The sequence below is a fragment of the Amblyomma americanum genome, chromosome 8, assembly GCF_052857255.1.
Source record: "Amblyomma americanum isolate KBUSLIRL-KWMA chromosome 8, ASM5285725v1, whole genome shotgun sequence".
NCBI classification, from domain to species: domain Eukaryota; kingdom Metazoa; phylum Arthropoda; class Arachnida; order Ixodida; family Ixodidae; genus Amblyomma; species Amblyomma americanum.
Genome location: NC_135504.1, coordinates 29,833,642 through 29,858,474, shown reverse-complemented (window position 1 = coordinate 29,858,474; position 24,833 = coordinate 29,833,642). Strand labels below are relative to the sequence as shown.

The following is a 24,833-nucleotide window of genomic DNA, read 5'->3' as shown; positions in this document are numbered from 1 at the left end:
CGAGCTGCAACAGCTGTGCGCATGCGCCGTGTCAAGTGGGACGAAAATGAAGGAACGCCCAGTGAAACGGAGCGGCGAGAGACTGGCTTTGCAATTTATCTGAGCAAGTTCCACCCTGCCAGCTGTAGCTATCGCGTCACTCCATGTTTAACCAGAGCTAAGTCAAAGCTATTTTTTGCGGGGTGTCATTTGGACGGGAAATTTTGGCTTGGTTCAAAAATACTCGACCTCATGATCCGGCTTCATGTTCGTTTTAGCGTTCACCTCTAGTTCCGGACAATGTCCTCCTGAATTTGTTGTGAATGGGAGCTAAAAATATTCCCTGCTTAAAATTCAGTCTCATCTCACTTCTGGCCTTCACAGGCCGCACAGAAAAGTTATCCTTGGCAGTTCAAGATATTCGCTCAGTATGGCCATGCCTTTGCAGCGGGACTACCTACGACAGCAATCTGATGCATCCTCTGCGCACCACCACGGCTATCGGGCCGCTGAAGTGGAGTCTTCTCAGTTTCTCCGCTTGGCTGCGGCGATTTTTGCCCTGCTGCGGCGCAAAACATTCCACAAATTCGAGGAGCGTCGATCGGCGCGCGAACGCTACTTCGAAGAGCTGTTCAAAGAGGGCGCCACGAATCCGGACTTGGCACTGTGCCAGAGCGGCGCAACGCAGGCAACGCCGCTCAGCTTCCTTCGGCTCTTTTTATCGCACTCCTTCGTTTTTCAACGCCAACGCCGCAGAACCAAACTGTCTAACTACAAGGCGTTGCATGTGCAGGTATTGGCTGCGTGGAGTAGACGACTAGATGCAAGAAAGCCATGGTTCATTAAAGAGCACCCTGCTATGACTACCGTCAGAGACAATGTGTGTCAGTAGAGCCTGGGGGTTGTATGCATGACTAGGGCCTGCAACAGCTCCGCCGTCTGCAAGAAGTCGCCGTTCACAATGCACTCACGAATTTTAACTTTGTGCAAACAATTGCTAGATATGGGCAACTCGGTATAAATTCAAGGTTGAACGTTGCGGACACTTAAACGGACGAAGAGATAAACGTGTGTCTATGGGTGTTTGTTTTGTTGGGCGTAGTGTTTCATCATGCAAATGAAACACGCTAAGATGTTTCCCGCTAACACTTTTTTGTTATTGACAAGTGGGATGTGGCCGGCAGTCACGAAACAATTAGTAAAGCAAACAAGCCGGCATGTTGCTGCTGTGACATCACACGTCCACCTTGTGCATACACAGCTTTTTGCATGCTTGCAGGGTCCCGAAGCGGTTTCTGCCCGCGAGGCAGAGTGGACGCTGCAGGTTGCTGGGAGTCGCCGCTGTGCACCCGGTACCCGAAGAGCCCGTGTCTGCGAAATAAGGGTGCTTGAGTCTTTTTGGGCTGCAGGTTGCCTCGTCCGGCACGGCACACAGGGTGGTGCTGGCGCCTGCCTTGTGGCACGTCCGCTTGCATTCCTCGGACGTGGCGAAGAGGGCGCTGGTGTGGCTGACTGGACAGCGGCCGCGCGGAAAGCTCCACTCCTTGCAGCGGTCGCCGTTGAAGTACCACAGTGGCCCCACCACGTCCTCACTGCCATAGGGTTAGAGCATCCGGTTACTACTGTGGTTTTCTCCCTAGCTATTAAATAAACTAAGAACCAACATACCTTACCCGTGTATCGAAGTAAATTAATGGTTGGTTAGTTATACTATCATGGTATAATTCATAGTTGTATTAAAATCTCCGCTGCTATTTGCACTCACCGAAACAAACATGTATAAAATATTTAACGTGAATAGTTATCAACGAAAATAATACGTTTACAAGCTGTGGAGTAAATGAGTTATGTACGCAGTGTGAGAAAGTGCGCTGGAAAGCACCGTAGTCCCACCTGCATACACATTCCTATTGGCTATAGCAAGAACTTCAGTTTTTGTTTTCTAGCACACTACTATCCGGAAGCTGTTTATCACACCTGCAGTCCCATACAGGTTAGTTATAACTTAAAGATACCCAGAACCTCCTATGCAAACATTCACGACAAGGTGACCTTCCTATACCGGAGTAAAATAATCACAAATTCTCACTGATTGCACTCCGTGAAGAGGACTTCTTCGTGGCAGATGGGGTCCTCAGAACCCGGATCAGTGACGCAGCTTTTGATGCAGCTCTCCTGCGAGGCGAACTTGTTGGCTCCTCGGTTGCACACTGCCACTGACGCCGGCATTTGTTCGGGAAGGGAGACGCACGCCCGTTGTGAGGCGTTGTAGTAAAACTCGTGCTTCACGGCCATGCAGAAGGTGAAGACAGGGGCCCCGCAAATCTGCCTCTTGTTCGGCTGCGTGTGAAGGGAACAGGCGGCAAAAGGCTATAGGTACAAAGCCGCCTCTTTTGGCAGAATTATCCATTTCTAAACAGTAAAAACATATTTCTTCTCTAGACTTTTCTAGGTCTACATTGTGCAATCCTTGCCTCAAAACAATTGTAACTGAAAACTCCAAACTCGTATAGACGCCTGCATACCTGTACCTGCATTCTTCCAAGGTTAAAATTCAGACCGCAGCGATAATCCCATATCACACGCTGTGACAAAACGACCGTAAATAGCAACAGGTATCGGAGCTACCACTGTTTCGTAGAGGAATTTGTTGCACAGAATTCTTGAAGTGTTTTTGTTTATAGTGTGTTTGTTTGTGTCGTCTAAAAAAAAGAGCTGGAGAAGATGAACCATGGTCGGTGATGCATATTTATGACTCCATTTTCTTGCTCCGAGGTTGCACGGTACGCTGACCAAAATACCGTGTATTGTTGAAGAATTCACCCAAAGTGCCAGGAATTAATTATGCAGCTGTCTGCAGTTTTTTACACCCACTGCATTTTTAGCTTTCTTTAAAGATTTCTTTAAAGTGAGGAGGAGGAGGGGGATAAACTTTATTTTCGTCGAAAAAAGTAGCAGATGGTGGGGGGGGGGGAAGGGGGGGTTATAGCCTCATCAAGTGGACATGAGCCCGTGGCGTTCGGCGACTTCTATGGCTCTTGTCACAACCCGGATCTGTGTGTCCAAGTCAGAACCGAGCAATGCGACCTCCCACTGGTCTGGATCCGAGAGCTGCAAACCTCGCGGAGGGGAATCCTGAGGACAATCCCAGAGTATATGCGATAGAGTAGCATGTTGGCCGCATAGTTGACAAGAGGGGTAGTAGTCCCCAGGGTATATGCGGACATATATCGCAGGGTTGGGGAAGGTGTTCGTTTGGGGTTGCCTCCACGCAACCTCTTGGGGTTTCGTTACATAAATATGTACGGGGGGATATAGAAGTCTACCTAAGCGGTAGTGCATAGTTATGTCATGAAATGTTACCATACGATCTCTCACCGTCCGCAGGACGGGTGACAACACATCCCGCTCGACGAATCCTCGGGCATGATTGTGGGCCGCCTCGTTCCCTGGATGGGATGAGTGCTCAGGGACCCCAATCAATTGGATCGGACGGAGTTGGTCCTTGGTGGAGTGGACGAGAGATAGAGGGACGGGGGAGAACCGGCCTTTGGCGAAATTACGAATCACAGATTCAGAGTCGCTGAAGATAGTTTCTGTAGAGGTGGAGGTCATCGGCAAGGTTATCGCCGCCTCCTCGGCCCCTTCATACGATCTGACGAGAGTGGAGCACGTAACCAACGGCCGCCCACAGCAGTTTTCAACCGCGAGCGAAAAAGCATCGCGATCGGGGTATTCGGCGGCGTCGACGTAGGCCGCTGTCTGATCTGTTAAATACTTTTTATGCAGAGACTAAGCCATTTCCTTGCGGCAAGCGACATGATAATCTGGGTGCATGTTTTTAGGGAGAGGCGCAACCATAAGGTTGCAGTGGATAGGAGCGGAAGCTGGGCCTTGTCGGTGACGGTTGTTTCGAAGCTTATTCCAAGCTTGTTGAGTATGTGACGTCCCGTGGAGGTGTAGGTGAGACGCTCGTACTGTTCGGTGAGATGAGCTTCCGAGAGGTGTGTTGTAGACCCATTATGCCTGTAGTTTTTACGTGGGGGTCCGGTGGGGGAGATGGAGAGCCGCCTTGTATGCCTGTCTAACAAGGCAGTCAACGCGGTACCGTTCCTGGCAGCTAAGGTAGAGGTAAGGGAGGTTACATATGAGGCGACTGATTACAAACGCCTGAAAAAGACGTCGGAGGTCAGCCTCTCGCAAGGCTCTATGTTTATTAGCAATGCGGCGAATTAGACGAATGGTCTACGAGATAGAGACTGTGAGTTTAGCCCGAGTGTCGGTGTTTTTCCGATTGCTCTGGATGAGAAGCCCCAATACCCTAATGGTGGATACTTCGTGTATGGGTTGGCCACTAGCAGTAATGCAGACGGCAGGATAGCTGTGGAGGCCGGGTTGACTTCGGATGAGCAGCAGCTCGGACTTCCGAGGGGAGCACGAGAGGTCGGCTCCGGCTACGTGACGCTCAATGACATCCACCGCTTGTTCAAATGCGGATTTAACCTCAGCATCGTTTCCTGATGAAACCCAGAAGGTGATGTCGTCTGCGTATAAGGTATGGGATAGCCTGTGGATAGCGGCTAATTTAGAAGGTAGCGTGAGCAAAGCGACACTGAACAGAAAGGGGAGAGAATGGATACTTGAGGGGGGGGGGAGGTGCCATTGCTACCGAGGGTTATAGGGTCTGAGAAGAGAGAGCCAAAGCCAAGTTCAGCTGTACGACCAGACAGGAATGTGCGTATATATTCGTAGGTGCGGTGACCACGATTTAGTAGAAAGAGGTTAGTGAGAATAGCTCCGTGCGAGACGCTGTCAAATGCTTTACTGAAATCCAGGCTCAGAATAGCCTTTGTGCCCGCTCTGGTATAGGGGCACAGTATCTTTCGAGAGAGCTGGCGCATAATGTCTTGCCTATAGAGATTTGAGCGGAAGCCAATCATGGTGCGAGGTAGGAGATCGTTATCTTTAACATAATGATTAAGACGGTTCAGAATGACGTGCTTCATCAGTTTCCCAGCACAGAAAGTGTGGGAGATTGAGCGGAGATGTTTGAGAGCTAGTCGTTTGCTTGGCTTCGGTATGAAAGTCACGCGTGCATGTTTCCATGCTGCAGGGATTTCACCCTCTCTCCAGCAATCACTCATGAAGGCAGTGAGAGCCTCAATGGTCTGGTCATAAATTGCGGAGAGTTTTGTTGCAAACGCCGTCCTGTCCCGGGCAGAGTTAGGGCTGAGCTGAGTGAAAGCGAATCTTACCTCAGCCTCCGAAATCTCCGCATCGAGGGCAGGGTTGGCACCACCAATGTAGGGGGGGGGGGGGGGAGGTGGGAGTAGAGGGTTCGGGGAAGTAGTATTGAGATACCGGACACGAAGATCATCGAGAAGATTCTTGTCTGAGACGGGGGGTTGAAGGACTACGCGGGAAATGCCGTCTCGTTGGGATGTTTTGTAACCGTCCGGGTCTAAAAGGTATCGGAGAAGGTGCCAGGTGCAGGTTAGCCCGGGCTGGCCACGCATGTTGTCCCAAACTTGACCCCATTGCTGGGTAGCCAATTCGAAGAGTGTGCGCCTCAATCTGTTTGTCTATTTGACCTAATCGACGCCGAAGCGTTCTATTGCGGAGTGTTTTCCAGCGGGTTTGCACGCTTCCGGGGGCCTGCCATAGGGGGAGGCGACGGTTGTCTGTACTGGATAGATCAGCCGTGGCAGGTGTTTCCTTAGTAGCAGTAGACACATCTGCCAGGAGATTGGAGATCCACTCGTCCAGGTTATTAATTTGGGTAGGGGCGTTCTGAGCACGTAGGGAACGAAACTTGTCCTAATCCGTGATTAGGGTGGGGCGACCTTTCCGACGCTACGGGGACGTGCTGAGAGTGGTCGCGAGGACATAGTGGTCACTGCCAAGGGTATCCCCAGTGTTGAGCCACCAATGGATCAGCACGTTTTGGCAGAATGTTACATCAGGTGAAATGTCAACAGACACGCTGTTTCCTACGCGGGTGGGAGTGCGAGGGTCAGTAACAAGGGTGAAGCCCAGTTCCTGTGCCCGTAAGCACAGATTGTCACCCTTTCGGTTGGCACCGCGGTAACCCCAAGCGAGGTGGAGGACATTGAAATCTCCTACAATGAGGAGACCAAATGGTGCGCGAGCATGTTGACACGGGAAAGAAAGGGGGTGAAGTCGCGTCTTCTGTCTTTTGGAAAGCTATAAAGGTTAAGAATGAACAGGCTTTCGTCGCCTCTTTCACTAGGGAGGATTTCGAGCAAAACACTGTTTACGCCAACGTCGTCAAAGGAGTGTTGGGCGGCCGGCAGGTTATGTTGAATCAAAATAGCGGTGCTGGGAGCGGTGGCATTTAGAGGGGAGTATGGTTTATATAGCCAGGTAGTTTCACTGGGGCCATGAGTTTTCTGGAGGGCGATGATATCAGGGAGAATCTTCGAATTCTGGATGTACTGCTGCAGGTTGCCTCGCTTGCAGCGAAACCCACTGCAGTTCCATTGCCACATGTTACGTAGGTGGCGGGGCACCATGGTGAAGTGTGGGTGAGCTAAGATCGGTTTGGGGGTTGGAGCGGGAAGCAAGCGATCGTATGGTTTAACCCGCGTCGTCGGGAGGGCGGCTGTTGCGTCTACCCTAGCTTCAACGCCTGTAACGCGTGTTCGGAATTGTTGCATAAGGGTGTTAAGTTGTTGTTGGCTTTACTGCTGTATTTGTTGTTGGAACTGGTGCATTTGCTGTTTGATTTGTTGGGAGAACTCAGCAAATTTCTCTTCGAGCTTAGCATCAATTTAAGCCGCTAATTTGTCTTCTAGGCGAGCCTCAAATTCCTCGAGGTCGGCAAAATTAACGCATCGCTCTGAGCGGGAGATAGCTTTCTGTTTAGAGGGAGGACTGGAGGTAGTATCCTTCGGTAACAGGCGAGTAGATGTGGGAGCTTAAGGCTAGGCGGTTGGAACAGGTTGAAGTGGTAGAGTAGGGTTTATTTGAGATGGTGGATCGGGTGCAATGGCTGGACGCTTTAAAGAAGCGTTTTCTTCTTGGAGTCTATGGTTGCTAACTTTAAGGGCTGTTATCTCGTCGCGCAGGGCTTGGAGCTCTGAATCGCAAGACTGAGATGAGGCTAGGAGTGAGAAGCCGCGACTTCCCAGCTCACCTGATTTTTCGCGGAGGACTCTCGGTTAGGAGACAACCTGGAGTCCAGGGGTGGGAAGGACAGGGAGCGATTCCGGCTGGAGCGGCGGTAAGAGGAGTAGGAGCGGTCGGAATTCATTTTGGCCGGGGAGTTCTTAGCCCCTTGGCGACGGGTACGGGATCGGGAACAATGGGAGGTGGAGGCACCGTCTGAGTTCGCAGCGTGTAGCTGGCGTTGCAGCACGACAGGAGGCACTTTGTAGCGGCGTTTACACTTGGAGGAACCAGTCTGGCGTGGACCAGAACCAACTACACATGTGGGGGAGCATTCATGGGCCTGGTCAGGGTCGTGAGCTCCGCAGTGAGGACACTTGGAGAACTTGGGAGACGGGCAAATGTCGTTTCGGTGTTCCGTTTTGCGACAGTTAAGGCAGGCTTCCACCTTGTTCTTGAAGATGTAGCAGCGCAGAGCACTGCCGACGTGGAAACTTGGCGGGGGACCTTGGACCCTGCTAAAGTGATGACAATAGATTGGGTCTTGCCTAAACGACGGGCTTAGAGAATGTAGTGCTCTGGATTTTGGGTTATCAAGTACTCCATGATTTCCTCCTGGGTCTTATCCGCGTATTGGTGGTGAATGATACCTCGGGCGTATGTGCCCAGTGGGCTCAAATAGGTGGCAACTGGGTAGCTTGTCGGACCCAGGATGATTGCCTGGAGCTACGTATAAGTAATGGGGCGGTCTCGGTTCAGGTTGCAAAAGGTGAGGGTGTTGTGAACGAAATTCACCCGAAGGCGGTCCCCTGCGGTGTCGGAGTAGGTAAAATCAAGGCTTGAGGTGATTCCTCTGCGAAGAGCGTTCTCGCCCCAGGCACGCAGATTGAAGCCCCCGCGAGAGCGAATGAGGACTTTAAAGTCTTCAAGAGGGAGACGTGGCAGTGACGGAGTGCGGCGAGGTAGCTTACGTGACGAGGAGGGAGATAGCTGTTGGGACGCGGTATGCTGTCCGGACGCGGAATACGACGCCGTGAGCGATACCTTTGGAGTGCGTTTCGAAGATAATGAAGCAGCGGAGCCGCGTTCGTAGCAGTGGGCTACGTAGGTCCAGTCCGTGGGTATATACTCTTCAGGGGCTAGATCCTCTCCCTCCAAGGTGATGACGCCCATACTTGGCGAAGCACTCGGCTCGGCTGCGAAGCGGAGCCTATAGCCAGCGCCGGTAGGCTTAGCGAGGCTGGCGCTGGACTTGGTGGAAACAAGTGTCTATGCAGGTTACAAAAACGCGAGTGCCGGTCCCGAAAATGGGCTAGGCAGGTCCCGGGCACCTTCGTGAACTTCGGGAGACAATAAAATTCGGCTGAAGGTCAAAAGTCGGTCAAAATAGGAAAAATGGCCGCCGCCCATACTCACATGCGTCCTCACATCAGAATACGAGACTACCGACTTCTTGAAACGAGGAAGAAAAATAACAGACTTCGCCTCCGCACTTAGAACGAAAACTGGATATTGTGAAACGCGTTTTTTTGGCATCATTTGTTACTGGAACGCGCATTCAGTAGTCATGAGTTCAAAACTCATGCCCGTCAGTGGCTTGCAATGCGTTTCCTTTATACAAGTGATTTTTTCATACGTGATTTTTTCACAGTCACACATTAAAAAGAGCTGCTACTTCGGAATGACGGCCCGCCAGATTACGGCAACAGATATCGCCGCTGTTCTCCTCACACTCCTTTTCTAACCGTTTAGCACAACGCCTATATTAACACGAATCAAAGCAACAAACGTTGTCTTGGCCCAGCCACCGCTGTGTATGGTGCGGATTGTTCAGTGGCGACGAGGGTAGGCCAACGGGCCGCCCTCTTATTACGCCGCAGACTTTGCCACCATGGGAGGATATGCCAGCCCGCTGCAGTTTGACGTGACGAGCGACAAGTGGCTAGCTTATCAAGTTTGACTGGAGGCCTTCTTTGAAGGCAATGGCGTCACGGACGACAAGAAGAAGCGGGCCGTGTTGGTTGCAGCGCTGACGACCCACACCGTGCATTTACTTAGTGGTCGATGCGCGCCAGACAAGGTAAACGAACTTTCTTACGCCCAAGAGGTAGCTTTGTTGCAGCAGCACTTTTCGCCGCAACTAAACGAAATAGCACAGTCGTACCTGTTCTTTACGCGCGACCAGCTGCCAGGCAAACCTGTCAAAGATTTCATAGTTTCCATTCGTCAGATAGCGGACACATGCAATTTTGGCGCAACGTTGGATAGAATGCTGCGAGGTCGCATCGTTTGTGGGCTGCAAAGCGCAGAAGTGCATCGACAGTTCCTTGCGAAGCCGAAGCTGGCGAGGACTGAAGCAGAAGAAATCGTGCTATCAGCCGAAACGTCAGAAGCGAGCGCGCAGCAGATAAGGAGCCACGCCGCTGAAGGAAGCGTACATGCGATGGGAGGACAGTCTTATCACCCAAGAAACCGGCCACGGATTATTTCGTGCAACCGCTGCGTAGCGAAAGGGCACGAAGCAGAGGATTGCCGGTTCCGTTCGGCAGCGTGCTTCAAGTGCCAACAGCGGGTCCATATCGCCCGAGCCTGTTTCCGTCGAGAGAGTTCTTTGAAGGGCCACCAGGGCTGTCGCGTAAGGTAAATACCCTATCGTCTCTGGAGGAGAACACATCTGTGGGCACGGACGGCATATTTGCGTTGGAAGCAGCGGACAGTCATCTCAGCCACGTCGGCATCACGGAACCCATTGTACGCACATTGAATTGTGGGGGCGTTCCCGTCGACATGCAGGTCGATACAGGGTCACCAGTGTCGGTCATCACATGGCCAACCTATGAGCAAAACAAGAAAGTGTGGCCCAAGCTGCGTGATTCGCCATCGAAACTGGCTTGCTTCCTGGGAAGGCTTCCCGTTCGGGTACAACTCAAGCTGAAGGTTTCGTGCGGAAACCGGTCGACGGACGGATCCCTGTGAGTCTTCGGTTGCTCCGGCCCAAACCTGTGCAGACGCGACCTGGTCCAGGCGTTCAACATGCTGGAAGCGCCAGTGATGAGCGTGAACACGACAGGTGAGCGCCGGCCTTTTGTCGGGACGGACGTTGTTAACGTGCACCGTTTGGTAACAAAATTCCCTGGCGTGTTCGCGCCAGGCCTAGCTCTCATCAGGGGTCCGCCGCTACACTTCGATATGCGGGACAACGTGGTACCGAAATTCTGGAAAGCAAGCGAAGTTCCATACGCCTTTCGTCCAAGGGTAGACGCTGAACTTGAGCGCCTTTTGGCCGCGGGTATTATTGTCCCTGTGCCTCATTTTAAGTGGGCCGCACCGGTGGTGCCGGTAGTAAAGCGTTACGGCCTCATTCGCCTCTGCGGTGATTTTAAACTTACGGTAAACAAAGCTTGTCAAACTGAGCAATATCCTCTACCCCGGGTAAAAGATATCCTGGCAACGTTCAACGGTAGTCACGTTTTCACCACGATAGATTTGCGGGAGAAAGCGCGCGCGGTGGCTGAGTGGTTATGGCGCTCGGCTGCCGGCCCGAAAGACGCGGGTTCGATCCCGGCCACGGCGGTCGAATTTCGATGAAGGCGAAATTCTAGAGGCCCGTGTACTGTGTGATGTCAGTGCACGTAAAAGAACCCCAGGTGGTCGAAATTTCCGGAGCCCTTCACTACGGCGTTCTTCATAGCTTGAGTCGCTTTGAGACGTTAAACCCTCATAAACCAAATCAGATTGGCGGGGGGCTTACAATCAGCTACCGTTAGACGAGGATGCCATGCAACTTACGACCATAAACACGTATAAGGGACTGTTTAGCTTCACTCGCTTGTCATTTGGAGTGGCTTCCGCGCCGGTAGTGTTCCAACGCCGCATGAAGACAATCTTGCAATGACATCCTGGGGTTCAGGTTTACTTAGACGACGTCATCATCGCAGAGAAACACAATGACTGCACCATACTGCACGAAGTTTTGCAGCGGTTTCGAGAAAACGGCGTGCGCTTGAATGAGGACAAGTGCAAGTTCCGTCGAGCGCAGGTGGATTTCCTGGGACATCGAATTAGTGCTCAGGTACGGCAACCAAAGTCGGAAAACCTGAAGGTCATTCTTCTAATGCAGGCGCCGCGGAACCTCGCAGAATTAAGGTCGTATCTGGGCATGGTAACATATTACCATAAGTTTCTTCCCAATGCTTCTACAGCCATGGCCCCACTGTATCAACTGCTCTGCAAGGAAACTAAGTTGGAGTGGGGCCCCAGTCAACAACCGGCGTTCAGCAATGTGAACGACCTCCTCAAGTCCGCTGACTTCCTGGCGCATTTTGACCCACTCAAGCCTCTTGTCTTGGAATGCGATGCCTCCCCGGATGGGATCGGCGCAGTGCTTTGTCACGATGTCGGGGATGGGGTGCGTCACCCCTTGGCTTTCGTTCTCGGGTACGGACGGAAGCCGAGCGAAATTATTAACAGCTGGAGCACGCAGCTCTGGCTCGAGTTTTTGCTGTCTCGAAATTCCGAGAGTACCTACTCGCTAAGCCAATCACACTGTTGAGTGACCATAAGACGCTTGTGGGACTTTTTCATCCAGATCGGGCTGTACCAGTGATGGCCGCCGCCAGAATCCAACGATGGGGTCTGCTGCTGAGTGCGTACGACTATGTCATCAAACACCAGCAGGGAAAGGACAACGTTCCAGCAGATGACCTTAGCCGACTTAGCTAAGGTGCAAAAATAGGTGCGGGAAGGATTACCAAGGAACTTGGGCCAAGGACCTGCATTTGCGACCATAGTTCAACCGGAAGGCTTTGATAGCGGGGAGTCATGGCCTTCTATACTGAGGCCATCGCGTAATCGTGCCTAACAGCGCAAGAGCGGGAATGTTACGCCTGCTGCATGATTCCCATGAAGGTATTTGCTCAATGAAGCGGCTAGGCCGCTCCCTGCTGTGGTATCTCGGTATTCATAACGAGATTGAGAACATGGTTAAGTCGTGTCACAGTTGCGTACAAGCAGCGCCTATGCCCCCCAAGCAATTCCCGGTCGCATGGCCAGAAACGGGCGAGCGTTGGTCCAGGCTGCATATTGACTTTGCGGGGCCGATCGATGGACGCATGCTGCTGATAGTTGTGGATTCGCATAGTAAATGGATCGAAGCAGTACCCCTGAAAAGCACAACTCATGCAACCACAGAAGCACTGTGCACCTTGCTCGGGACGTTTGGATTGCCCCGGACGCTGGTTTTCTGATAATGACTCGCAATTTACAAGTGCTGAATTTCCGGAGTTTTATTAAGCTGAATACCATAACACATCTCCGGGCAGCACCGTATCATCCGCAGTCCAACGGGCTCGCGGAACGCGCCGTGCGAGTTGAAAAAGAGTTTTTGAAGAACTTCCATGGATCTTCGAAAGCCCGCTTGGCAAGGATTCTCCACAGGTATACCGAAGGACGCCGCAGCACGGGGGCAGTACCCCAGCGATATTCTTTAAGGGCTATGAGCTCCGTTCCAGGCTGGACAATGCAGTGGCACAACCGGGACCCCTCGCTCCGCAGTCTGCAGTTGACCGCCACGTTCCTTGTGTGTTGCGGCCGGGGCAACCTGTCTGGGTAAAGAACTTCGGGCGAGGCAAGCCATGGATCCCAGCCAGAATCACGTCATCGGACGGCGCTCGCGTGGTGAACGCCGATGGTCCAGAGGAGGAGAACATTCGTCGACACACCGACCAGATCAAGCCCGTGTGGGGGAGCATGACCGGGACGACGGAGCCTGTGACCCTGAGCTCCAATATGGAACCGCAACCCCCAAGTAGTTCAGACACCGGGACAGGGGCGAGGAATACGCGAAGTTGCTTTAAGCACCCCGGCGCCAGCACTGCGCCGGTCGGGCCGGACACCAAAACCCCCAGACCGCTATGTACCGTAGGGTGAACGAGATGCTACTTCGGAATGACGGCACGCCAGATTACGGCAACAGTTATCGCCGCTGTCCTCCTTACACTCTTTCTCTAATCGTTTCACACAAGGCCTATATTAACACGCATCAAAGCAATAAACGTTGTCTTGGCTTAGCCACCGCTGTGTATGGTGCAGATTATTCAAGAGCCCAGGATGTTTTTTTCGGCGTTAAAACATGCTGCGCCTACATTCACTCCAAAAGTTCGAAGAGCAGTGCGTTCCCTGCAAAACATGTTAAGCCCTTGTCCCCTCCACCGTCAAATAATCCCATCTCCTTACTTGTAAAGAACAGCATGGCCATATCTGGCTCTCTAGAATGTTTCTGGATGAAACGAGATCCCCGGTCACCTGTCCGCCGTGACATCACAAGCATTGTGAACACTCTTTTAAAACATCGATGCAGCGCTCTGAATGGGCCACTAGTGGCTCTGCTTTGTGGCTACAATTCTGTTGCGCCTTTTCCAACACAAAATGAAAGCCGTCGTTTACGACGTTAAATATCGCAATAGTCGACAAATTATTTTAATAACAAATATTTGTATAATCTATATACTCAATTTTTTTTACATTTCAAATCCTGGAACACGGCAGCCCATTTCATAGACTCATCGAATTTATAAAGCACGCCACTTATGCGAACGCACAGCCGGTGTTGGTAGGGGAGCAAAGTACTTTCATACAGCTAGCGATTACGGCAAGAGTAGCAAGAATACTTATTTGTTTTTGTGTCTGTTTTTTGCATATTTCTCCTGCCCAATGAACTCTTAATGTCTAGTTCACAAAATGAAATTGAAGTGAGTTACTGAATACAAGCGACACCTTTCCTTTCCTTAATAGTCCTACCTCGAAGTTAAAAAATTTGTCCTCAGGCAAAGAATTTGAGGGACCATTTAAGCTCCGCCTTAAGGGCATAACACGATAGTTTGATGGGTTAATTCCCATATATGCAGAAGGTCATTCTGTACTCTATGTTTATAGATTCCTGGGAGCCCTCATACCGCTCCTGGCGCAGGAGTGCAGCTATTACGCGATGCACCACTGCCTTGCGGTGGCAGGCGTGCGCTCACAGCGGTGGGCCCTGTCCGGCCCTGGTGGTCTTCCCGGGTGACCAATCATCATTTTGACTGCTACCTGTTATGGTGGGCAGTTTGCTCACAATTGTGTGGGCATGTTGTGATGACGCAGCAAGGTCACGTGACCTAAGTGGGGCACCTGCCTCTTATGTTGCTCTCTGGGGACCGCCTCCCAGAGTCACGTCCGTGACTTTTTAGCCCACAACGGCAACCCCGACAACGCCGACGCCATGTTTTCTGGAGAACGAGGCCTTGAACGCTATCGCGTTAATACGCGAGTTGACAACACTAGGTACATTAAGAACAATCTGGCGAAGGTGTCCGGCGAACATCGGGCATCATTTCATCAGCATGTAAGTGCCTTCCCTCCACGCTGCCAGAGAACACCTGCAGCAGTTTCCTTCTTGTTGTTCATAAAGGTATTGTGATTATACGTAAAAGGAAGACTACTGCTAATGTATACTAAAGCGAAACAAGCTTGACGGTGCCCACCTCATTTTATATTTGCCTTGCTATTCTATAGATTGAACTCATATTCATAAAATTCATCTGACACTGCTTTGTGTAGAGCTCTCGCTACTTCGGCCACAAAATTCTGTTACAAGAAACGAGAGTTCAGCCGCGCTGTCGAGCAATTACTGGCCCGTAAAAATGCGAGGAACGTGACTCAAGTGTTGTGGCTCATATTGCGTTGGACCAAGGTGTATAAAAAAGGCTAGAAATGCAATATGAAAAAAAGAATGTTCTCCTTCCACAACGGACGCGTGTTGCTCTTATTCTGGAGCAAGCTTGTTCTCTGATAAGGGTTCTCTTATTGAGAGAAGTGATATAGAACCAAAGAACAGAGTTCCGTGTTATATTCAGCCTTCGAGAGGACTGTTAAGCTTCGCAATACCGCCAGAATTGGAATCTACTCTAGGAAAGTGGATGCCAGTGTGTTCATTGCGATACTTTTAAAAAATCCGCTATTCTCTCTCGTCAGAGACCATTGTACAAGCGCATTGAAAAATGCACCTAAAACACTCCCAATACAATGAACACCCTCACTGCTCACCAGTAGGTACGGCTACGAAAGCCCATAAGAAAACCTTGTCATGAAACTGGAAAGAACATAGCATAATTTCCTTCCATCCTTTCTCTCAGACTATTTTGTGGCAGTGGTGCGAAACATTTATGGGTTTGTTTTCTCTCATTTGTCGAGGAACAAGAATGGCATATGCCACGTGGCTGTGGCTGCAGGCGCACTCGTTGGTGATAGATAATCAGGCTGGAGTAGAACTCAACTAATTTACTAAGTGAATTGGTGCGCTCAAACCGAACGCGCAAAAAAATGCCTACCGCTGGCTGCTGCAATCTGTTCTAGGATGACAGCGAGGTTTCAGTAAAAGAATCCTAAAAATCTCAGAACCCTCTGGAATATCAAAGTAATTGCTAAGCGTGATCATATTTGTTCTGGGGCGTTCTGGACTTGTCCCTCGTTGGGATCAATGTGCGTAGGCCATAATAATGGGAATAGAGGGAACAAACACAACATAGCTTTGCTATAATATTGAGATCAAGGTACCGGAAATGAGTGATTACTCTGGATTACGAGAAACATAGCGTTCTCAGCGAACATTGGAGCGCACGCACAGGCATTTCCATATGTGAGCTCAAAACATCAGTCACCAGGCGGTGGTCATACGGGGCAACTTACTTTTCGCGTGGCCATTGGTATTTCTTCCACAGGGGTGATATCATCCACTGTGACTTCAGTCGTGCTCGTTGTTCTTTTGGTTATTTTCCTGCTTGTCCTATACGGATATCTGCAGAAACCGGAAGAAATAGTGCTTGCGTCACGTCACAATAAGTGGCATTCCCGTCAAAAAGTGTCAACAAACAATCCCATGTTCGCGGCTACATAGCTTCACAATTCAATATATCCGCACGTCCGTGGGTGGAATACTGAACAGTAGCTCTGTGCTCTTGAATAGGTTAATGCCAACGATCTGTCATATATCATAGGCTGCGAACTTTGAAGGTGAAGGCATATAGAAATATTCATCATGTTTCGACTCCGCATGGGAGCTTTCTACACAATAGGATGCGTATTCGATATGTTCCCTATTTATTCTTGACATAAGCCCTTGGCAACAAGCATCCGCATTAGGAATAACCCCATCACTGTGTTTTCTCGGTTGTTTTTACGATCAGAAATTCCACACAGAGAAAGCTTCGTGGATATTTTGCTGCTTTTTAAAATGCTCGAGTTCCTCAAATATATGTTGTTTCTTGGTTCCATAGTGTCCGGCGGCAGCATTGGATAAGCTTTTTTTTTTAACAAGGGGTAGCACTTTTTCCTGTTTATTCTTTGAAATCTCGGAGCACTTCTCTAGGTCTTTAGAACTCATGTTTCGGATATTTTCAGTAAATAATATTTTAAACAAATGAATTTTTTATTGTTTCCTATTTAATGATGTGTTCCTGTTACATTAGCCACCTATCTCATTCTCTATAGATCTTTCTCGGCTGCAGCGCAATTTATCTCCCCTCATCAGTGGTCCATTTTATCTCCTGTTTATCTAACTCAGTGATCCAAGCCCCAAAAAGCAGAACAAACAATTTTCTACACGAAACACCAACCGCTAATTATTTGGCATCTTTGTGGTAAATTCTGCAAAAAAGGAAGTGTTACAATAGTTCGAAATTCTGTAATCGAATTTGAACATTTTGTATATTACCCCTACCCCGATCTTTTCTTACTATCGCTCCCCCCTTTCTTTCCCTTCCCATGTCCTTTCCCTGTCCTTTTATTCCCGCTAGCCGCAACTCGGGTGCTTCAGGTTTTGATGACAGATGCTGCGACTAGCAACAACTTTTCCTTCCATTGTTATTTTATTAAAAAATATCCACCTACAACAACAACAACAACCCAAAATATTTCAGTTAACACGGGAGGGGCATGCAGACGAAACAGGAAATTCTGAGAGTTTTATTGATAGTATTCCTGTGGTAAGAACAAGTCAGCAAAAAAAAATTGCGGAGGACGCGCTACCAAGCACATTGTTTTATAAAATTATAACTGCGCTATTCGGTGAACAAAGCGCCCTATTTGCAATATAGAGGATGCCGAGTTCAACAAAAAAAGAAATTCGAGGACGCTTAAGCTTCGCCTTTAAGACTGGAACACGACAGCGTGTTGCAGCACTGCTAGGGAGTCCACGGAACGCCATCGCCCGTTCGGCGCGACGCCTTGCCCGTTGACAAATCGCTCTGCTACGTACTGTGAAACGGACGCGCGGAGGAGCTAACCACGTAGAAGCGCTGTCAGACGCCTTGCCGAAACGCGCGGGAGTCAAGTTGCAGTCGTAGTTCGTCGGCACAGCGTTCTCGACAAACCCGATGCAACGAACGCCGGCATAGCTTCCGCGCCGAACGTACGGGCAGCAAGCCGCAAGCTTCGGGGTGAACGCGCTTTGGATGTGCGCTGCGTTATTCGCCGCTCACCGCGTGACTCGTGCGTGCCCGCACGGCCCCACTGCCCCCGAACGAGACGAGCGGAAGGCACCCTAGGAGGCGCTGCAGTCGCGCGCCATCTATTGGGGCAGTGGCGCACATCACGAGGAGGAGAGAGGAGGAGGATGAGGAATTTTTCGCTCACGGCCAACGCCGCCGACGCCGACGACACCGGATTTTCTGCGACACGGGGCCCATAACGTAAAACATAGATAATTTGTACGATGCAATGGGGAGAAGCTTGCGGAAGCTGGAGTATGCGTGAAAATTTCGGGAAAATAGCCTCTAAACTGTTGTGCTCGCGCTTCTTTCCTGCTGTGGAATTCGGCGAAGTTGGGCATGGGGAGGACTCTCTGAAGACCACCGCGAGGGTGGGTGAGCCCTCTGGGGGAGACGTGACTGCAGGACTAGCAGAGGGAACGACGACAATAGCGTCCCCACGTGTTCAAAAAGGAATGCCGGAAGCAGCGACGATAGCGTCCCCACAGCGACGATAGCGTTCAACAGGAATGCCAGCGACGACCATAAGCGTATTCGTTCCGGTCCTCGCCACGACGAAGTGCGGTATCAGTGTGGTCCCCTTTAGTCACACTGGATTTGAACAATTGCCCGAGTACCGCACCTTCGACAGAGCTTCCGCGTTCCGGTAACCAGTACAATATCTTTCGACACCTGCTGGGAGACAGCCTGCATTCCTGTGTCATGCAGGTGCCCTCCGGACGACGTGCATGACCACCTGGAAGCCGCGGGGGCGACAACGTGACCGGGTTCTGTTCCCTTTCACTCGACCGAGCTGCGAAGAAACATCAGGACCGCCCTGCCGTGGGTGGTACCATCAGTGCCATCGTGTGATTGGACATTATTCTTCGAACTGTATTCCCCAGCTAGGGATCTGGGGAATACGAAGAATATTTAAGGAGCTGCTGGTTTGATGCCTAGAGGGAGCCCCCTTCTTGAGAGGTATCAGAGACTCCCGACTCCGAAGAAGCTATCTTTACTCAGAAGCACTCTCATTTGCCCGCACTTGCACATAATATAAATAGTCCTTGTATAAAGTTTTCCAAGTTTTCACGCTACCTGAATCCCAACAACTGCTGGCAGCGGTGGGATGCTGCTACTTTAATCCCAACAAAACCAAGAATATTTAGGAAGAACGACTGATGCCAGATCTGATCGCCTGGTTCTACAGCCTCGGAGTCATCTCCGAAAACGCACCCACTATTACTAGATGAGAGCTGATTTTTTCTGGGTGCGCAGGCAGCTCCATCAAGTCGGCTTCAGGAATGCGTCCTCCTCGCATTGCGCTGCTCACAACGTGAACGCCTGTTAGCCACAACGTGATGCCAGACGAAGGTAAAAATAATTGAGGACGATTAAGCTTCGCCTTTACTAGTGGAACGCGACAGCGTGTTGCAGCACGGCCAGGGAGTCCACAGTACGCCATCGCCCGTTCGGCGCAACGCCTTGCCCGTTATACAAATCGCTCTGCTACGTACCACGGAGGGGCAAACCGCGTAGAAGCACTGCTAGGCGCCTTTCCGAAACGCGCGGCACTCAAGTTGCAGTCGTAGTTCGTCGGCGCATCGTTCTCGACAAACCCGATGCAACGAACGCCAGCATAGCTTCCACGCCGAACGAACGGGCAGCAAGCCGCAAGCTTCGTGGCGAACGCGCTTTGGATGTGCGCTGCGTTGTTCGCCGCTCACCGCGTGATTCCTGCGTGCCCGCACGGCCCCACTGCGCCCGAACGAGACGAGCGGGAGGCGCTGCAGTCGCGCGCCATCTATTGGGGCAGTGGCGTACATGGCGAGGAGGAGGAGGAGGAGGGTGAATTTTTCGCTCACAGCCGACGCCGACGACACCGGCTTTTCTGCGACACGGGGCCCTTAACGCTATCGCGTTAAAACAAATAATTTCTAGCCATTGCGCGAAGAAAAAAACCAAACTAGTTTTCTATGTGCACTTTTCATTATGCCTCCAAATAGCGCCAAAGGGGACCAACGAGGCTAAGTTTCAAACGACTGCAGTATATCCCTCTACATGCAGTCGCATCTAAACGCGTTTTCGTTGATCAGCACCGCCATACCTTGACCACTCAGTCATTAATACAGCAGTCGAAATGTTTTCCTTCCCCACGGCTCTTTTTTTAGTAAGTTCCATAACCATAAGAATAGAGGAAATAGGTTAATGAAAATGTTCCAAATATTCATGTCTCAGATACAATCAACAACACAATGTGAGCACGGACAGCTCATATAATGCCAAGGACAGAGAATAGAATATACTTTAGGAGAACGAAGTGAATTTGAGGAGATGATAACGCAACATACAGAGTGTATATTATATCGGCAATTCAGCGGGGGTTGTGCGGACGCAACTAGCGCCGGACAAGGTTAATCGGACATCAAATGGCGAGCCGACCGTGTAGTACCGGACATGTTGACTGCTGCTGTTGCTTGTGCTGGTTCTTAGAACAATGAAGTTCGATAATGGGTGACAGGCATTTTATTTCTAGTTCGTTAAGGATATTCAAATGAGTACTGCCTAGCAATATGTTACAATAAGGTCAGTCCGCCGCCGTGGCTCAGTGGTTATGGCGCTCGGCTGCTGACCCGAAAGACGCGGGCTCGATCCCTGCCGTGGCGTTCTAATTTCGATGGAGGCGAAATTCTAGAGACCCGCCACGGTGGCTTAGTGGTTACGCCGCTGGGCGACTGATCCGGAGTACCTGGGGTCGAACCTGACCGCGGCGGCCGCGTTTCGATGGAGGTGAAACGCTAAGGCGCCCGTGTGCTGTGCGATCTCAGTACACGTTAAGCCCCAACTCGATGGACACAGCCTAGGCTTACGGGCGGAGCGCCTACGCGCACAGGCGTACGCTGAAGTCTGTCTGCGCATGCGCGAGGTGCGACGCGAGAGCAGGCGTGAGCGGGGCGCAAATATCTATACATGTAAGATATCCGCGCCTGCGCCCGGGCGCTTGCGCGGGCGTCGGAAGCGGGGCCTGGTTTACAGCCATAGGAGGACCGCGGGGCTCTCGGGGGCTTTTTTTTCTAGGCTTCGAGCTCTTTCAGGTTCCCCCCACTTTTGTTCGCGTTTGTCCTTTAAGCGTCCCCCCCCCCCCCAAACCCCTTGTCTTTACGCCTTGAAATTCTTTCCAACGGCACGAGAGGGGGAACCAGCCATCACGAGGAGCATGGAGGTGCGTGTCCCTTTTCGACGCCCGTCGCGGCGCAGCGCTGGTCGTGCAGGCGCTCCGCACATACATGAGGAAGTGTCCATGGAGCTGCCGCTTTAAAGATCCTCAGGTGGTCGAAATTATTCCGGAGCTCTCCACTACGGCATCTCTTTCTTCTTTTCTTCTCTTAGTCCCTCCTTTATCCCTTCCCTTACGGCGTGGCTCAGGTGTCCGCCAATATGTGAGACAGATACTCCGCCATTTCCTTCCCACAAAAACGAATTTTCATTTTCAAACTCTAGAGGCCCGTGTACTGTTCGATGTCAGTGCACGTTAAAGACCCCAAGGTGGTCGAAATTTCCTGTACCCTTCACTACGGCGTTCCTCATTGCCTGAGTCGCTTTGGGACGTTAAGGCCTAGTGAACCTCGTGCTTTAAATCAGATTAGGTCTACGATCCAACATTCATCTCAAGTACCGCTCACTCGACGACTCATCTTCAAGCATAAGAGAGCTAATTTTGTTAACGTCCGTACGTACGGTGAATTCGTTTTGCCTCCTTGCGGGGCGTCCGTCCTGGTGGCCATCGAGTGCGACGAGTTCAGCGGCCGCCAGGGGCCGCCGCTGCCGCGTCCCGGGGACAGTGGCGCCGCCAGCGGGTGCTGCTCCTGCGGCGGCTGCTCCCCTGGCGGCGTGAGCTCGTTCTCGACGATCCACGTGCTGGTGCGGCCCAGCAACAGCGAGGCCACCAGCAGCGCGATCAGCAGCACCGAGAAGACGAGCAGCCGTGCCAGGTTGCCCATCCAGGTGGGCTCGCCTCCGCTGCCGCCTCCGATCGTCGCGGTCGCCTCCAGATCCTGAGGAACAAAGCCATTGAACCCTCCCGATTAACCCCGTTGGTCATTGTGCCATCTTGGTTATTGCTTCGATATATACACACCCAGCAATTCTGGACAAAAGCAGTTTTGCGTTTATTTACGCAGTTTTTGTAGTGAGAGCTACACTGCGCTAGCCCTTGAGCCTTCAGCGTGGCACCCCTTGAGCGCCGTAGTGGCGCCGTGGCTGGTCGCGTGGTTGGTCACGTGATGCGGAGCAGCTCTTGCTGCCGGCGCCGCGGTGCTCCGGCGAAAGTCAGTGAGGAGGGGGGAGTGCAGAAGGGGAGAGAGTGAATCCACGTCCAGGGATGAAGATGAAGAACGAACGCCCAGTGAAACGGCGCGGCGAAAGACTGACTTTGCAATGCGAGTGAACGAGTTCCACTAGGCCAGATGTAGCTCTCGCGTCACTCCAGGTTTAACCAGAACTAAACCACAGCTAATTTTTTTATTTTATGTTAGATTTTATTATAACAATCAATACAACCGTAGATCAACCCCGCGGCGGTCGAATTTCGATGGAGGCTAAATTCTAGAGGCCCGTGTGATGTGCGATGTCAGTGCACGTAAAAGAACCCCAGGTGGTCGAAATTTCCGGAGACCTTCACTACGGCGTCTCTCATAGCCTGAGCCGCTTTGGGACGTTAAACCCCATCAACCAACCAACCAACCAACCGTAAATCAACCGACTGCAGTATTGTATGTTTGTTTCTATTCACGTTTTTGCCATCGTGAAAAGCGTTCCTCATTGGTTTTCTATGAGTCTTAACTGTTCGATATGATCGATTTAAACGAAAGATTTTGCTAAATATCAGAATAATGGACCATTACCTTCAGTATTTTCATAAAAGTGTCTTACAATTTTTGAATTTTCAAAATTTTTGCCCAAGAAAGCAGGGCTTGGGGCAGCGAATGGGTGGAGGTTCTATTTGGAAACCCCTGCGACCCCCCGCAAGGTACCATGTAAACCAAATCATGTTAAAAGAACGCAGAAAGCAGTTTTTATGTGAACGCCTCCACAATTCACGTAAGCGTCAGCGCGGCCTCGGAGAATGTGTGTTCGTTTGCTTGTTTTTCAAGCATGGGCGCTTTAAAGGCGAATCTGGATCGGCGTCGCCCTCACACGGGCCGTAACTCTAAAGTATCATTAATTTCGAGATTTGTGTACCCACTATGGGTGTCCAGACAGGAAGGCTTAGAATAATCAGGCCGAAATACATCGCATCCTGTGGGTTTTCCTTGTGAATGGCTGCAGCGACTCTCTCGCGGGACAATGCTTTATATAGTGCTTGGACGCAGGGACCGCATCACTACTCACTCCTAGACTTCATTAGATTGGCCAAGCTTTCTTCATCCGTTTACCTATCCTTTCTATTTATTCATCATTACTTACCCCTTGTATACCCTTATGCCTTGAGGCAATAAACATCCCCTAAAAATAATGTCTGATATTAGTCGGCATTCCTTTTATCAGAAATCAGTTCATACCTCATAGAAGAGCTCAATCGTGATCTGTTAATAGGAGGGAATTAAAAGAAATCGAATACTTATTCGACAAGGAAGGTGGACTTTTTTTTCTTCACTAGAAACTTATAATGTTTTGCTGAGGTCTTAAGTTTTGGATGTTCTCCTGGAACATTTTTCCCCGGAGAATAATTAGTGACTCAAAGCATTAACGCCCTATGTTACAGGGGTGTAAGTCAACGCTTAATTCAAAGAGCAGTGGTAAAAATCAGTCTGGTCGATCAGGCTCAGCAGGCTGCGGCAATGAAAATAGCCATCTTCTCGACTAGAGTAAAAAAAGCCGCCCCATCCAGGTAAACTTCCTACACTTAATCAATTCCATGTGCTTGTGGAAGGTACGCAGATGAATGTACTCATTAATAAAAACTCTAAAAATCAGCGCACTGCCAAATACTCTCCCCCTCCCCATCTCATATGACTTATCTATTTGTCTAGAATCTGCACGTGACACACATGACAGGTCAAGCATTGTGGAGATACGATGTGGGCGTGATATATGACATGAGGTAGGTATATGTACCTGGTTCTTAAATGTCAGTTAAGAATTAGGCTACTGAGGAGTAACCGGTAGTTTAACTGGCATCCAAATGTAAGCATATGCTGAATGATGTTAAGATTGTAGGCAAGTACAGGGGAATTACGCCGTGCAATTTCTTCTTGCCATATTCTACATAATAAGAAACTAGCTGCATAAATAGTACAGCTCAGGACGTTAAGTACCACAAATGTTTTATATTTTGTTCACCTCAAGCATAAAATGCCAAATTTGCCAGCTGTTCGCTCTTCAACCGCGCCTACTTTAATAGTTTAGATGCCCTCAGGGCACAAGAGCGTTGCATAGGGCAGTGGCTTTCATCAAAATACAAAAACAAGGCAGCAAAGCATGATCACAGAACAGAACTAAATGGGTGCGCGAAATTAAAATCATAAATAGTTGAAAACAGCGAAAACGCAACGAAACACGAGAGAAGGAAGAAGCCAACACAATCTTGTTTCAAGCTGTACCGGATTTGTCAGGTGTCTACTGTTTCCTACCACTATCTTAAATCTATACAGTCACACCAAACTGTGCATTTGCTACACCGTATCAGCCGTATAAAACGGTCTGGAATAATACGATACAGTATCAAAACCAAACGGCCAATACAATGCGGTGAGATGTAATTCATCAAAAAATAAAACGGCCGCTAGGCTAACATCGAATAAGAAACACCACATGAGCCTTAAAATGTTCTCAATAAAACGAATGCGAGTCAGTGTACTGTGATTATCATGTAACGTGCTCGCGCTACCCACCGCTGACTTGCCGTTAGTGCGAAAACTGCCGTCGCGAATGCAAGCGGTGGCTTAAAAAAATGTGGCCCAACGAGAGAGATCGTGCGCCCAGCAAGGGAAACTCACCTCGGAGCCGCCAATGGTCGTGTCCGGGAACCCCTGCCCGGTACCCGACTGCGCCCAGAAGTCGACGGGCGCCGCTGGCCAGTACGGGGAGGCCGCCCACTGCTGTTCGAACGGGTCGATGCCGTAGTACCGCACATCCTGCCGCCGCCGCTGCTGCTGCTGCTGCTGTGAAGCTGCACCTTCCATGCTTGCCACAGAGACTGGTTGTGAGCGCGCTTTGTTCAGA

At 50.5% G+C, this 24,833-nt stretch overlaps 1 protein-coding gene and 1 pseudogene across 1 annotated transcript; one reads left to right on the top strand and one right to left on the bottom strand.

The window, feature by feature from the left end:
* Nucleotides 1-1,114: 1,114 nt before the first annotated feature.
* LOC144100183 (uncharacterized) lies at nt 1,115-24,833 on the bottom strand. Its single transcript, XM_077633203.1, has 5 exons — nt 24,608-24,833; nt 21,348-21,664; nt 15,832-15,940; nt 2,069-2,319; nt 1,115-1,571 (listed from the first exon to the last, which is right to left on the bottom strand). Exons 1-5 carry the CDS (start codon nt 24,791-24,793, stop codon nt 1,214-1,216), a joined length of 1,221 nt encoding a protein of 406 aa, XP_077489329.1. The 5' UTR covers nt 24,794-24,833; the 3' UTR covers nt 1,115-1,213.
* Nucleotides 8,999-14,186, top strand: LOC144101475 (uncharacterized; annotated as a pseudogene).